This window comes from Ptychodera flava, chromosome 8 (assembly GCF_041260155.1).
Source record: "Ptychodera flava strain L36383 chromosome 8, AS_Pfla_20210202, whole genome shotgun sequence".
In the NCBI taxonomy this organism is placed as follows: Eukaryota; Metazoa; Hemichordata; class Enteropneusta; family Ptychoderidae; genus Ptychodera; species Ptychodera flava.
The window spans coordinates 41,125,051-41,140,801 of record NC_091935.1 but is presented as its reverse complement, the minus strand read 5'-3'; the positions used below and the strand labels follow the sequence as shown (position 1 = coordinate 41,140,801).

At 36.2% G+C, this 15,751-nt stretch overlaps 1 protein-coding gene across 1 annotated transcript in view; it reads right to left on the bottom strand.

The window, feature by feature from the left end:
* LOC139139368 (protein eyes shut homolog) overlaps window positions 1-15,751 on the bottom strand; it is a 91,187-nt gene that overhangs the window by 7,270 nt on the left and 68,166 nt on the right. Inside the window, exons 26-35 of the mRNA XM_070708266.1 lie at window positions 15,524-15,632; window positions 14,792-14,956; window positions 8,681-8,961; window positions 8,039-8,248; window positions 6,680-6,927; window positions 4,389-4,575; window positions 3,734-3,940; window positions 2,309-2,542; window positions 1,373-1,567; window positions 92-226 (exon numbers count right to left, since the gene is read on the bottom strand). Of these exons, the coding sequence (XP_070564367.1) occupies window positions 92-226; window positions 1,373-1,567; window positions 2,309-2,542; window positions 3,734-3,940; window positions 4,389-4,575; window positions 6,680-6,927; window positions 8,039-8,248; window positions 8,681-8,961; window positions 14,792-14,956; window positions 15,524-15,632 (1,971 nt within the window). The remainder of the gene's footprint in view (window positions 1-91; window positions 227-1,372; window positions 1,568-2,308; window positions 2,543-3,733; window positions 3,941-4,388; window positions 4,576-6,679; window positions 6,928-8,038; window positions 8,249-8,680; window positions 8,962-14,791; window positions 14,957-15,523; window positions 15,633-15,751) is intronic.

Genomic DNA, 15,751 nt, shown 5'->3' with positions numbered 1-15,751 from the left:
ATAAAGATTTGTTTAATTGCAAGAAGTAAAGAATATTTACTCTTTCCCTGAGAATTCATGCCCAGTGGAAAAACCACAAAAACATACTTACTCTGAGAGCATGTAGAACCAGTGTACATATATGTACAAAGACATGAAGTAACGCCATTATCATCAGTATAACATGTTCCTCCATTCTCACACTGTATGTCTGTAGAATCACATGATATCAACTCACATTGACTGCCTGAAACAATAAACACAAAACACAACATCAGGTCAACCAGGTTATATACAATTGTGAACTCAAAATGCACATAAATCTTACAACAGACATTTAAAGCTACTTTCAGTTTGAATAAAATAAGCCTAGGCACTGACTGGAAAGATGTTTACATTAAAACATTACAAAGATGATAGACACAAAGAAAATTGAAGTAAAATCTACATTGACAATAGCATTTATAAAACATGTTCTCAAATCACTCCATCCAGAAACCAAAACATTGATTGCGTTCAAGTATTCATTTTTACATATTATATTATCTCATCAAAAGGAATATAAGCAAATAGTTTGATGGCAGATTCCCTCCCTTCTTATTAACCATTGCCATCTTAGATTTGCATGTTCCATCCAGGTTCTCAATCTTCATTTAGTAGCAAAACAAAAGCAGCACTTGATATTTTATCTGTTGACAGCTTTTAACATCAAAGTTGATCGTATTTGCAGACGTATAAATACATCCATGACTGTGACCTTGCCATATACTTACAAAGATTAATACTATGGTGTCCTGGCCTTGTACACATACATGTAACTGAGTTAAACTTTGACTCTGGCCCAAATGTACAAGTAACCTACTGTCTGACCATTGTCCATTGAGAAATTTTAATGATCATTTTATAAAACAGCAATGCAGGGAAATTAAACTCTAAGCTACATATCTAGTATTGATGTTGATTGATACGCTTTCATAAACTTTTTTGGTTTCATGACATCATGATTGCATCTACTGCATGTTTATAAAATAATATGTATAATCATTATGCAGCAATGTGAGTAATTGTGTATGGAATTCAGAATATATTTAAGTTGATTTAGAAAGTCATTTTTCATCAAGTGACATGAACTACTTTTGCTATGAGCTGCTTTTTGTTAGTATTTTTGGAGATTTTAGATAGACCATCAGATTTTTTAGAAGCTTTCCACTATGAGAACTTTGTGTTTCAACTGAGGTATACTTTTGAAAAATAATAATAGGAACAAATTTCAACAAACTAAAGGTAACAATGTCATATAAACGACAGACTGAGCTGTAATAGTCACTGTAACAATTGGGTGACAACGTCAAGTCATTATTGTGGCAAATGAGTCAGCATAATCAAGTATTACCTGTATAGCCATCAGGGCAAAGACATCTATATCCACTGGCTTGACTTTCATCTTCAATACACTGTGCTATCTCTGGACAACTTGATGGTAAACACACTTCAGATGAACACTCTTGGATATTTTTACCCTCATTAGCATATGATAAATCCACTACCAAACCCCCTATCTTGACATTTCTTATACAACCAACATATCCTGTGAAAAGAGAATTTGATCAAAGAAACTGAAGGTTCAACCACAGTACCTAAACAGTCCACTACAAGATTGTCAGGCAATGCTAAGGCTTTGTTGTTATGCATATTATGTTTCTGGTATATATGTATTTCGTTCTAGTCATATGCTCCTCAACCTAGTTCCGTGTGTCAGCCTCACCAAAAGAGTAGAAGCATTCTTTTAGATATTTCCATAAAATTGGCATATTTGTTCCTGTACACGTATACGAGACATTGACAAGTCAACAATAATGTTGACTGGGATCACAGTCTTGGCACTGCTAATGTCCAAGCATTGAAGAGTAAATATGACACAGTGGGCAAAGAATCCAAATCTGAAGAAGGCTCTTCATTAATCATGCAGATACTGCAATCGTATCAGCTTCTCAGCTGTCTCTACACTTCTTGTTTTATCATGAAATCAATGGCTTGATTATCACTCTATCATCTTATTCATTCCATGGTAGTATTGCAAGTTGAATGTCATGAAATCAGTTCTATTTTTGTTTGGGTTTGACATGTTTTTTTTAATTTGAGCAGAGGTATCACATCTTCAAAATATTTCTTTGAAAAGCTTTTCTTCAACTTGTCACAAAAATAAACACATTGAAACTTTGATCAAAGTATAAAGTATAGTCATCTTAAAACCATTTCCAAAACCTCACATATAACAATAACAAATATCTTTTCCCAAAGTTTCACAAAAAATGAAGACTACACTAACCTCTATCAATGGGTGCTACAGACGGAATATCCACAGAAGCAGGAACTCCTCCAAAGTATGTATCAGCTCCAAGATCTAATTCCAATGCACCACCTGGTGCTTGACCCACAGATGGTACTAATTCATTGTCAATGTAAAGTGATCCTTCAAGTACATTGCGTATCGCATGGACATGATGCCATTCATTCAATGTCACTTCATTATTACTGATGATTACTGCTGGACCTGACGATGCTGTCAAACAAATCATCAACAGGAAATAAATACTTTAACACAATACTTTATAAAGCAAACATTTCAGGGACAAATATGCTGCTTTCTGACGTTATCCAGGACTATTTTTGTTGCATACAATAATTTGCAAGTTTTTATGTTCAGCCAGCAACTCGAGCATCATTGTTCTACACACCAATCCACAAAGCAATACAGTTCAGTGAGCTCAATAACATGAATACCACATCATATCGCAACATGAAGTAATTTTGTACATCATTGTCAGAAGATGGAAACTTTCCCTTCATTGTACATCAACTGTGGAAAAAACTTTTATCTGACAATTTGCAGTACTTTCTCAGCCATTGAACACTAAACCATCAGTTTCAATATGACTGTTTCATATTGAAATGAGGCTTAAATCAACTTTTCTTATAAAGGTTATATAAGCGATAGTGGCTTTGTCGATGTTTAAATACCATAAATTAATTCATTAATCAATTCATTAGTTAATCAATTAATCAATCATAAGCTTGTAAATATTGTTGATGAACGATACTAACCACTGCCAGAAAAACCAACCAACACTTATATAAATTATAATTAACAGTTTTTCAATTTAATTGAACCTCGTAGTCCTTTGGAGAGTTTACCTGTTACTTGGCAATCTCTATGAATATATTTGGCTGTGATCTTTGTGTCATAGATAGGTTTATATAAATATAATACATATTTTAGCTATCCAAAAGAATCAATTCATAGCTTTTTAACCTTATTGTTGGCAACGTTCTCTCATTGCATCTGCCAGTCCATCTAATAAAGTAATACTTTTTTCCCCATTTATTGAGTATGGCCTCACAGTGGATTCATTCAATCATTCATTCATTGAGTATGGCCTCACAGTGGATTCATTCAATCATTCATTCATTGAGTATGGCCTCACAGTGGATTCATTCAATCATTCATTCATTGAGTATGGCCTCACAGTGGATTCATTCAATCATTCATTCATTGAGTATGGCCTCACAGTGGATTCATTCAATCATTCATTCATTGAGTATGGCCTCACAGTGGATTCATTCAATCATTCATTCATTGAGTATGGCCTCACAGTGGATTCATTCAATCATTCATTCATAGAATACTTTATCCATGATGTGTACATACAGACATAAAGGTACAGACCTTTGCATATTTGTGAAGGTTACTTACTTGATCGAAGGTTAAAGACAAAATAGACTCTATTTTCAACCAATCCAATTCCGATGAAATCATTGACTAGACTGTTCCATAGCAGAATACCATTGCCATTGGTTGATCTGAATTCAAGTTCAATGTCAGTCACTGAACTTCTGGTCAAAATGTAGGTGAATCCAAGGTAGGAATCACCACTGAACAATGGAGTTGTGACTGTGACAGCTACAAAAACAGAAAAACATATGAAATCAGAATGAAGTCAAGAGAACTGTCCAAAAACACTCATCTGTCAGTTGATGTCGGCACTACCAACATCTTATCATTTTGTTCATATTGGTAATCTGAAGACAGAAATTTTATGAAGTTTCGCTTTGAATTGTAAAAGATATGAAATCCATACCTTCATTATATTTGCATAAATTATAACTCAGAACACAATTATAGTATTTTTTTCTGTGATGTGTGTTTCAGGAATAAGTTACTTAAGTAAATTCTTTGTTGGAGGGAAATTTGGTAAGATGATTCAAAAGGTAAAGAGCTAGTTGTGGCAGTATGGTGTTTGAATCCAACCTGTGAAGAAATGAAGATACTTTCATTACTTTGTCTTACTATCAGAAATGTCCAAATAAAAAATGGAAGCTAGATGACAAAACACAATAAAGTAGCTTACCAATGGTACACTGTGGTCCTGTCCATCTGACACTACAGATACATTGATATTCAGATTCACTCAGAGTTATACATTCACCATTGTTATAACACGGTGCTGATGAACATGGCGATGTTGAACAATAACCAACATTAACACCATTTAATGAACTTTGCCAACTAATGACATCCATGGTTGCTCCTCCCATCTGAAGTAATACATGCAATAAAATTACCAATATGATAATTTATGACAGAAACACTTAATAATTCAAATAAATGGATTCATGAAGTTATTAAAGCCCTCCCCCTGCCTTTTCATGACAGCTTTCTGTGTAAATACACGTGATAACTTGACATCAATACGTGTAGATATCATATGACAAAGTCTTTCAGACTGGAATTCTTCTCAAAACAAGTCATTGACAATGACATAGTCCCCACTTATAATAGCAGTATTAGTCTTGATGGGGCAGGGAAATGTGGTCATTAAGAAGTATCACCTGAGTGTATATGTTGAGATCTATGGGCACATAGGTCTATGTCGTTGTTCCCAATTTGAAACACATGAGGCATGTCTACGTTATAGTTCTAAATCGGGAAAAAAGATCAGACCTCTAGCTGTATTGGCCAGCTAAGAAATACATAATACATGATAAATGAGGTACAAGATGTGACATCTTAAGGTCTAATATCCTATCAAAATTGGAGGGTATAGAACTTGTGGTTACTGAGTTATGCATATTTATGTAAAATTAAGGTCAAAGGTCATCGAGGTCACGTGACACTTTGAAAAAAAATTGTATTGCTAATTAATCCCTATATACCAAAAAAAAGACCTCTAGCTCTATTCGCCTGCCCAGAATTAGATATGTACATAATTAATGAAGTAAAGCGTGTGTTGTCATAAGGTCTCCCATCCTACTAAATATAAAGGACATAGCACTTGTGGTTACTTATTTATTGACATAAACGTATATTTTAGGTAAAAGGTCATCGAGGTCACATGACATTTGGTCAAAAAATTTCTATCCTACAGTTATCCCGATATACCAAAAATCAGAAATCCAGCTCTATTGGCTTGCTCAGAATTATATATGCGCCTAATTAATGAGGTACAGTATGTGGTGTCATAAGGTCTTCCATCACATCAAATATGAAGGGTGTAGCACTTGTGGTTACTGAGTTATGGACAAATATGTATATTTGAGGTCAAAGGTCACCCAGGTCACGTAACATTTTGTCAAAAAAATTGTATTGCTAAGTTATCCCTATATACCAAAAATCAGACCTCTAGCTCTATTGGCTCGCTCAAAATTAGATATGCATATAATTGATGAGGTACAATATGTGGTGTCATAAGGGGTCCCATCATACCATATATGAAGGGTGTAGCACTTGTGGTTACTGAGATATGGACAAATATGTATATTTGAGATCAAAGGTCCATGAGGTCACGTGACATTTTGTCAAATATCTGAGATATCTGCGTGAACTGATGGACGAACGGACGGACATGACCCAATCTATAAGCCCCCTGGACTTCATCCTTAGGGACTAAAAACTGTGTCACTGCATCCTTTTTGCAATATGAATACGATGAGAAACTAAATTTTTATTTTGCTTGGCCTTATACATGGGAGGCTATGGACAATTGCCTTATACATGGGAGTCTATGGACGTGTAAACTAAAAAGTCCTCTTACACGGCCAAATTTGATCGCATTGTTGAACAAATCGACGTGCATCTGTATGGGCTAGGGTACTATCTTTGTGCAAAGTTTGAAAGAAATTGACCAGGGCATGTCTGAGATATCTGCGTGAACGGATGGACGGACGGACGCACACACGCACGGACACACGCACACACATGACCAAACCTATAAGTCCCCCCGGACGGTGTCCGTGCGGACTAAAAATCAATTCTCACAAACACAGATAATTACACTGTAAATCTACACTCACTGATTTTCACAAAGTCAAAAATTGCATGGAAATGATGCATCTTAATATCAGGTATTAGCAACTTAGGTGAATACACTTCAAATATTACAAGCATATTTATTGCATACTGACATGAACTTCAACAAAAGACCAGTAGCTGTGACTTTTCGTGCTAAACTACAGTTTCTTGTTTCCTGGTACTCCCTAAAGCATACTGAGATATTCAGTATTCCGCTTGTCAACTCAGCCTGAACATTTCTATTGTTAATGTTTAGAAGTGAATTCTGATCTGGACAAGATTTAAATGAACACAATAACAGTGCATTTCTACACTGTGTAAATGTATTTTGGTAATGAAATCATGAATTACCTGAAAATCTTGAAAACATCCTTGGAAACCAGTGAAGAAACCCACATCAGACTTCAATAGATTGTAGTCAGGTACACCACCAACATAGAGGGATGTGACATCTAAACCAACAGCAATGCCTTCAGCTTGTCCAGAATACGACTGATCATCAACTTGTAATGTGATGAATTTGCCACTGCGTATCACAACAACATTATGCCATTCATTGAGTGTAATAGCATAGCTTGTTACACGACCAGTAACAGCACCTGTAAGAATTCAATAAATGGAGTTGCGTCATACAGTGTGTTTCAGTATCAGAGGACGCAGAGTCCGATAATTTTGACGCGGAGTACGCGGGGAAAAAGAAGAGACGATTTTAAATTTTTAACAAAAAATATACTTCTAATGTTCAGTACTTCACAACGTTAGTAGTGGTAAATCAAAAACCTGTAAATTTGAGTGAAATTATGCTGCTGACCTACAATTTCTATCACATACACCGTGCTTCAAGGGTTTGAAATTTCGTTCTGTGCGCTTAGCTGACGAGCTGAATGCGTTCTGAATTTGCTCATGATCGCTCAGTGCAGTGCGGGACAGGCATCCCAAAAACGCTTTAATTTTGACTTTTTCGCAGTAAAATTTGACTAAAAAAGGTGTACAATAATAAGGTTATACACAAAATACCGGGATTTTGTCTGAGTACATCGTGCAGCAGAGATATTGTCCTCAACGCTATGCAATACCTCCCCTGCACGATGCACTCGGACATAAATCCCGGTATTTTGTGAATAACCTTATATTATAGAGTTGATAGTACCAAGAACCTTGATATGATAATATCAACTGTATTACCTGATAGAAAGTTACCATTATTGTGTAATACAATTCCTGACATCAAAAGAATTGCCATTGGGGAATAATGCCTTGATGATTTGATGGTGTACACTCCAGTCTTAACATTTCAGTTAATGATGGAGAAAAAATATGTATTGTTGTATAAAGCCACAACATCAGCAACACACTGGTTGCTTATCAATGTAGATTGCCATTTTGAAAGTACATGTAGTCCATGTATCTGTATGATTTGGTGAAATGAATGAGTCATGGAAATATACACTTAACCCTTTGAGTGCCATAATCGTTCCCATAAAAATTTTAGAGAAACATTTTTACCAATTTTTATGAATTTTTCTGTATTTCTTTGATAATTTTGGACCAAATGGACATCACATTTCATTTGCCACAATTTGTTATCAAAATTTTGACAAAAATCTGAAAAAAATTGACGTGAGCATATTTTCTGAAGGTGACAAAAGTTGACTTTGGCATTCAAAGGGTTAATAGCTGTTATTTTAACAGACTTAATTGTAGTCTTACCTAGATTCACTCTGACTTGTATTCTACTTTCTACAATTCCCAATGACAAGAAGTCAGAAATGGAGTTTTGGCCATCAAGATACAGTATGAAACCATGTGCATGGGTTGGTCTGATGCGTATGTTGATTGACGTCTGTGATTGGATATTAGGCGGTGGTTGGAACTCAAGGAAGGAGTCTCCATAAAACTGTGGAATTATCTTGGAGAGATCTTCAATATAAATAAGACACACAAAACATGATTAAGAGATGTAAAAACCTGACAAAGTAGAACTTTGGGATGAACAAAGTGTGATCCTGTCATAAGAGATGAATTATTCGCTTAACTCATGGTAGCATTGGATTATGATACATGAACACTTCATTATTGCAATATAAAATCACTTCAGAGGTAGATGACAGAGATAAAACACTACTAACCATGAATTCAAACAACTATACCATCAATGAAATGGATGCACAGGCTGCCAATATACACAGCCTAACACTTGACATTGCAGGCAGACAATTCATTGTGCTCAGTTACATCGGCAATGATATTGATGTCAGTAATATTGATGTTGAACTTTTTAAGGTTAACCAACACAAGACTGATTCAATACAAACAGACAAACCATGGACGTTGTGTGTATCTGAACTTTACCTTGTGTTTGATTACAGTATTGTCCTGTCTTATCTGATGGACAGGTACATGAATAGCCGTGTGTTGATGAAGTACAAGTGGACCCAGCAGCACATAAATGATTCTCACAATAGTTGATAGTCAATTGACAATCTAATCCCTGATATCCTGGTGGACACACACAGCTGTATGATCCATCTGACGGAATGCATGTAGCATTATTCTGACATGGATTAGCTTCACAAAGGTCAGCATCACAGTGGGCAACATTCACTCCATTCAATGCTTCCAGTGTACTGAAACTGGCAAAAAGAAAAACAGAAGCAGTTACTTTCACAGGAACAAAAACTTACAGATTCTAGAACATAACAAATACAATATACTTTGCAGTGTTCAGTTTGGCAAAGAGTGCTAGATATGTGAAACTGCTTTACTGTAGCTTGTAATTAATTAGCTTTCAATCAACAGTTCAATTTGAAATCGTGTATCACCTGACACTGTTCTCTAATAACAAAAGCCTGAAAAAAAAGTGTGTCTCTTAAATGAGGATGGGTAGAAACTTGTGAAGAAGGGTGTCTCACTGTACAACTGTTTGACACAACAACATGGTCATGCCATCAGTCAAAGTCCATCAGCCAATTCATTTATTATCAGAAGATTGCCGTTGATTTTGGCCATTGTCCATCTGATGTCCACTCAAGACACTGAACAAGGGCCATCAGATGGTCATCTTACACATTGGGCAAGGACTTTCTGATGGTCTCAATGTGCTGGACAACAGAGCATTAGAATTCATCAAGTCCATGCAGGTATGTAAGGGTCCCAAATTCGACAAAGTGAGCGTCGAACTGAGCGTGGCAAAAAACAAAGTGAGCGTCGAACTGAGCGTGGCAAAAGACAAAGTGAGCGTTGAACTGAGCGTTGGAAAATGACAAAGTGAGCGTCGAACTGAGCGTTGAAAATGACGAAGTGAGCGTCGAACTGAGCGTTGGAAACTGACAAAGTGAGCGTCAAACAGCGTTGAATACGAAGTAAGAATCAAACCGGGCGAAAAAAAGAAGAACTGAGCGTTGAACTGAGTAAGAGTGCTAAAATGTAGCGAATATGTGAAATATAGCTTGCATGGGTGCTCAGTTAGCGCGTACTGGATAGTAGCCTACACGATTTGCCAGTTGGCTAATAAAAACGTGTTTACAATGACGCGCGCAATATTAGTGTCATAATTACAGTTTATTTATAATTACACTTTACTCTTCGTAGTCAAAAAGAATAAGAGACAGGAGTCAAGGTCCTGCAGTTGACGGACCTCGATGGAGCAATATATGTCAATCACTATCTGTAGTGTGCATGTACGTGAGTTGACAAATGGCAGGCACAGCGAGGTCAAATTACGTCATTCTCTATGGGTTGACCGTGACTGAAAAGTTTTGAGCCAATCATAAGCTTACGCCTGAAGCCGAAAAAATTACTGTAACTTTCACTTTTTCGGGTGAAAGATGTTCTTTCACATTGCTTTAATTCTGAAACATTTGTCATGATAAGACATTGTTCGGCAATCGTGATGTCAAATGGATAGAAAATCACGGTTGACAATGCAGCATTTTCTATATACCGGTACCATTTTGTGTTCTCGATTGATAAGATTGTTGTTTATTATTTGTAATTAGCCGACCTCTACTTCAAAGCCTGTGCTGAAGATACAGACAGCATACGACAACACAGAGGCAGCTTTCATATAATGTTGCGCAACCTCTTTCATGTCGGCACTGACATAAACTGCTATGTCAAAAAACAAGATATTATGTTTTGGCCTACATTCGGCGGTAATACATTCCAAATAGATCGAAGGAAGGCATTTAGTCACAAATTTCCGACATATATTGGTGATTGTACAGACCGAACATAACGTCAAGTATCGTTTTTATGACAGAAATATTGTGGGACATCAGTGGATTGATATTCCAACATAGGGCCAAAGTCCCTGTAGCTACTATAGACATGGATACAAATTAAGTATTTCCTGACTGTATGAAATTATCTCACTAAGGTCATCCTAGAGACATGTAAACCAAATATTAAAGCTGTCTGACCAGCGGTTTTGAAAAAACTAGCGACTCAACAGTTGACAGAGCTCTGCTGTGTTATGTAGAGAATAACCTTTTGTGACACATGTATTGATGAAGAAGGTGGATATCTTTGATAGCTCATTTCAGGATGGCCTGACCAAAAATGGAAAAAATTCCGTAAAAATACAGATTTGCATATTTCATCAGACTATATTAGTCTATAATAGCAAATAAACGAGAGTTAATTACATTCTAATTAAAGTAAACAAGACTTGCTTAAATCAAGATTTACGTCATAATAAAACAGCATATCTGTCAGGTTATAAAGAATCTTCAGCTGGTTATCTATATCTGTATTTTCATCCTATTAACCAAGCACATTTTAACTTTCAAGTTAACATTGTAAGTAAGTTCTGTTGAATAAGTGAGACTGTACGTACTCAGAGAAAGCACACTGAAGAGACAAATGTTTGTAACTTAAGAAGTTCAAGGTCATCAAAAGCATTATAAGGAATCATGTTACACTTTTATTGCACTGTTTACACAGATTGCATAATTGCTATAAATAGCACATGAGGAATCTTACAGCCCAGCTTTACCATAAAAACCCTATTGACCCCCCTATTTTTTTCCTCAAAAAGTAATCTTATTTTATCCTTACCAAGTCAACCATAAATGGAAATTAGAACTTTCTCTATCTCTATTTATTTGACCACCCTATCATGACAAACTATTATGAGCAATTTCTTTTAGATAACATACAGGCACATAAATGCGGTTCAGAATATGTCAAAGTTGGGATTCAGGAAAGTTGCCTTTACATGTTTTAATCCTCCAAGATGGTAAGCATTTCACTATGAACTGTCAAAAAAAGTTGAAAGTTCTGATAATTCCACACTAAAATTCTTTGGCTTTGATGATTCCTAATTTATTCAATTATTTAAAATCATATTAATTATTTTTTTCTGGGTGAATTGATAGGGTTTATACAGTACAAGAATTACATACAATGTAAGTCAAATTTTGACCAAAAATGACAAAAAAATTCCTTAAAAATACACATTTGCATATTTCATCACAATTTGAACAAATCTAAGTTGGGTTATCCCTAGGGACCTGTATACCAATAACAAAGCTGTCTGACCAGCGGTTATGAAGAAGAAGATTTTTTACCAAAAACACCTTTTTTGGCATTAATTTGCCTATTTTCAACAATATCAAAAAATTAAAAAAATTGTTTCTCAAAATCATATTTTTCATCTACACAACAAATATCAAATCAGTAAGTACTGCGGTTCTCAAGATATTTGAGTGGACGGACGCCTCACAAACGGACATACATACATACATACATACAGACTGACGCCGGACGCCGGACGGATACCATCCCAATAGCTTCTATAGACTAAAGTCTATAGTAGCTAAAAAATATATAACGGTAACAGTCGCACTGTACTTTCATGATCAATGCAATGTTGCTGACTTTCGGGCAGTTGGAGGTGGACATCAATTATGCAAATCAAATACGTCACAGGGTTCACGAACTCGACATCGTCATCACATGTACAGAATCCCACGTCCAAAAATACGATCATCGCATAGAGTGTCACGTTCAGCAAACGATTTCCAGACAATGTGTTTATTCAGGCAACGTCTAAATTGACCTTTCAACATCAAGAGTCTTTGGATAACAAGTCTGATTTATGTAGAATCATTATTGAACGTACGCGAACTGTACGTCAGTCAAGTTTAGCCACGCGCCAACTGACGGGACTTCAAACAAATAAGCTAAAAGTTCACGGAATTTTCAGTGCTGCAGTGAGCTCAACCCTCTGAGCATAGGGAACCCAGAAGTCTGGTTGTTGTTGTTGTTGTTGTTTGCATTGTTGTTTATGTTTATTAGTCGTGTTGTTGTTGTTGTTGACCAATAAAATTCAACGAACATAACTGTTGTGTTGTTGTTAATGTTTCAAACGTAATGTAGATGTCATAAGAAACGCTACAAGGACACTATCATTACTTGACCCGATACAACTATCTGCTAACGCGTACACTCTCTTCATACACTTAAACAGTGTATAATTATAAAAAATGACAGAAAAATTCATGAAAATTGGTAAAATGTCCCCAAAAATTTTGTTGGGAAAAATCACCGTCATGGATATGTTACCGGTGAGCGGCGTCGCTTGACAAAACGTCGGCATTTTATGGCGATCAGTGCAGAAATGGTCTTTGAAATTTTACTGTGCAGCTACGATACTCCACAGACACATTCATTCAAAATCATCAAAATGCAGAGCGATTTTTATCTCGAGAAGCGTGGTACCCCAGGCCCCGTCGCAGCTATGGTTATCGATGCGTGCAGAGCCGTAAACTACGACGATATGTCGGTCAATTTATATTTTTCTTGATTATTTCATAGTGATCGCGCCAACTAGATTTGCAATATCTCTATCACTCTGTAAAAATATACAATGCTATCAACACAAGACATAACATTGGTGTCGTGTGATGAACACATAAATATTTCTAGTTTATTCCTTGCTTACATTTATCGTTCTGTTTGCTCAAAGTTCAAAGAATACCTACCATACTGTAATCTTGAATGCAGAGCTTCAGACTTCAAAACAATTATTCCAGCAGTGTATTTTATTGACACGAACTTTATAGCAGAATGCTTTCTTTTATATTGAACGAGTTTATGAAGTGATGATAAACTTGATCGTAAACTTGCTCCAAGTCTCTAGGCGTACAAATATCAAAATGGCATAAATTTAAGGAATATTTGCTACCATCTGCCGATGTAAGACCCGAGTTTTACTTCCCGATCTCGCACAAATTGAACAAAATTTGGGTGTTGTAATTAACTTGAACTTTACATTTGATAAATCGTCAACTATTTTTTGTGACATCGATCACACTTAAGACATGTTAGGGGGTGTTCATGAATTGCACCTTTTTGTTAGGTATTTAGTTTGCAATATTTCACAGACGTGCTGACGGAAGTGAACATACGCAACAGTGACAACGTACTAGTTTATTTGACCAAGACGTATACGCTCTCTCTCTCTCTCTCTCTCTCAAAAAATAAAAAAAAAAAAAAAAAAAAAAAAAAAAATACTGCAAACTGTAGCCGTTCATGCCATTTACCGCTGTGCCTGCGGTATTACCGCGATCGTTAGGAGTGGAAGAGGTGTGAATGTTTCACTTCCAGTCCGCAGTAATGACTTTCTCGTGAATATTCAGTCTCTGAGCAGCGGTAATCCTGGCGGTAAGCGAAGCAGAGATATAAAATGACCTCTTCCCTAAAATGACTAAAACAGGGGATCAAAACAACTAATAATTGTTAAGCTTACATCGTATTCAAAGTCCGATGTAGCTTGTCTCCGACGTCACTATGTGCATTCAAGTTTGAGATCAAATGAAATTTGTCATGGCCATGAAGCGAAATCTGTTCGGAAAGATTATCTACCCGAAACAGGGCAACAGTAACAGGGAATGTCAACTTATGCCAAATCATCAGGCGGGATTGACGACTCACGAAGTTCATTGGGTACCGCCATAGTGAATGTAAACATCGACCTGGCGGGACGCGGTCTCACAGCTGATGGCAAAATTAATTATACCACATCCTGTCGTTGGAGGCGCCATCACGCTCAGTTTGACATTTTCCACAAAGTGCTCGATCGAGCACTTTGACGCTCACTTTGTCAATTTTTGGGGTCTTACATACCTCGAGGTATTCACAAAGCACTAGAGAATGATCCAATCCAGAGACATGCTATTAACTCGTGATAATACGATTCATTCTCACTTTGAAGTACATGATCAAAGACAGAAAAATAATGATGAAAATTTTACCAATTTGTTTCAAAACAGTTTCAAGAATGACTTTTAAGTGAGCATTAATACAGTGGATCAAGTATTTGTTAGATGTCATTGACACAAAGGGACCAGTTCACAACTAGCTTTTAAGGTTAGGATTAAGTTCATAATCCTGGCACATAAACCCTCAGCAAATGTGTACCGGTATATATTTTACAATCTTGGCAATTGCAGACCTTACCTGTACTGGTAGTCCTGGATAGTGAGCTCAACAATACAACCTGTAAGTCCAGTTGTTATCCCTGCTCTCTGTGAAGGTGCTGTATAGTCATCAATTCCACCAACATACACTTCTGGTTTCACATTTAATGACGTCAAAACACCTCCGGCACTGCCAATTTTAGGACTGTCATTCAAACAAACAGACAGACAAAATGCATCATGAAAAACCAATTACAGTAGTAGACCGAGTTGAATGTAGATATTGTTTAACACACTATTGTTTATGTGTACACATTTAGGAGGTGTTGTTGCCTTTCACTGCCCACCATCAATATATAATTACAAACAAAAAGTTGACATTTTGAAATTTTGCAAAACTAAAATTAGTTTGTAGTAATTCCAAGTTCAGCTAAAATCATACGACTATATTATGCTGCCAAGGCAACACTGAATATCAATGGTGGGACTTTCTTTCCACTATAAATGTTCAGATTTGATCTAAAATCATTGTGTATTCTGTACAAAACTGACTGAAAATAACACATTTTACAAACCTGCTGAACTGTTAATGTAGGAATGATGAACAAAATAATGTAATGATTTTCATATATCAAAGCCTTTCTTACAATGTTCATTTACTTTCAATACAAACACAAAGTAACAAATGGCATGTAACAGTTTCTCTCAACAGGCAATTATATCCATATTCAAACTGATTCCATAGAGTGCTCTGAAATGTGACAATACTGACCTTTGACCTTCTACCGATAATGTACAACTTAATCCATTTCTATCAATGTGAACAGTGGTCCAAGTGTCAAGTGCAATGGGATCACTTGTAACACGTCCTGTACTGCCACCTAGAGGTATTCAAGAAGAATACAATAGTAACTATCTGAAATATGAAATTTGATTTTCTGAAAGTGTCACTGATGACAGACTCCTTTCTCACATTGAGGACGAAAATACTTTAATTGAT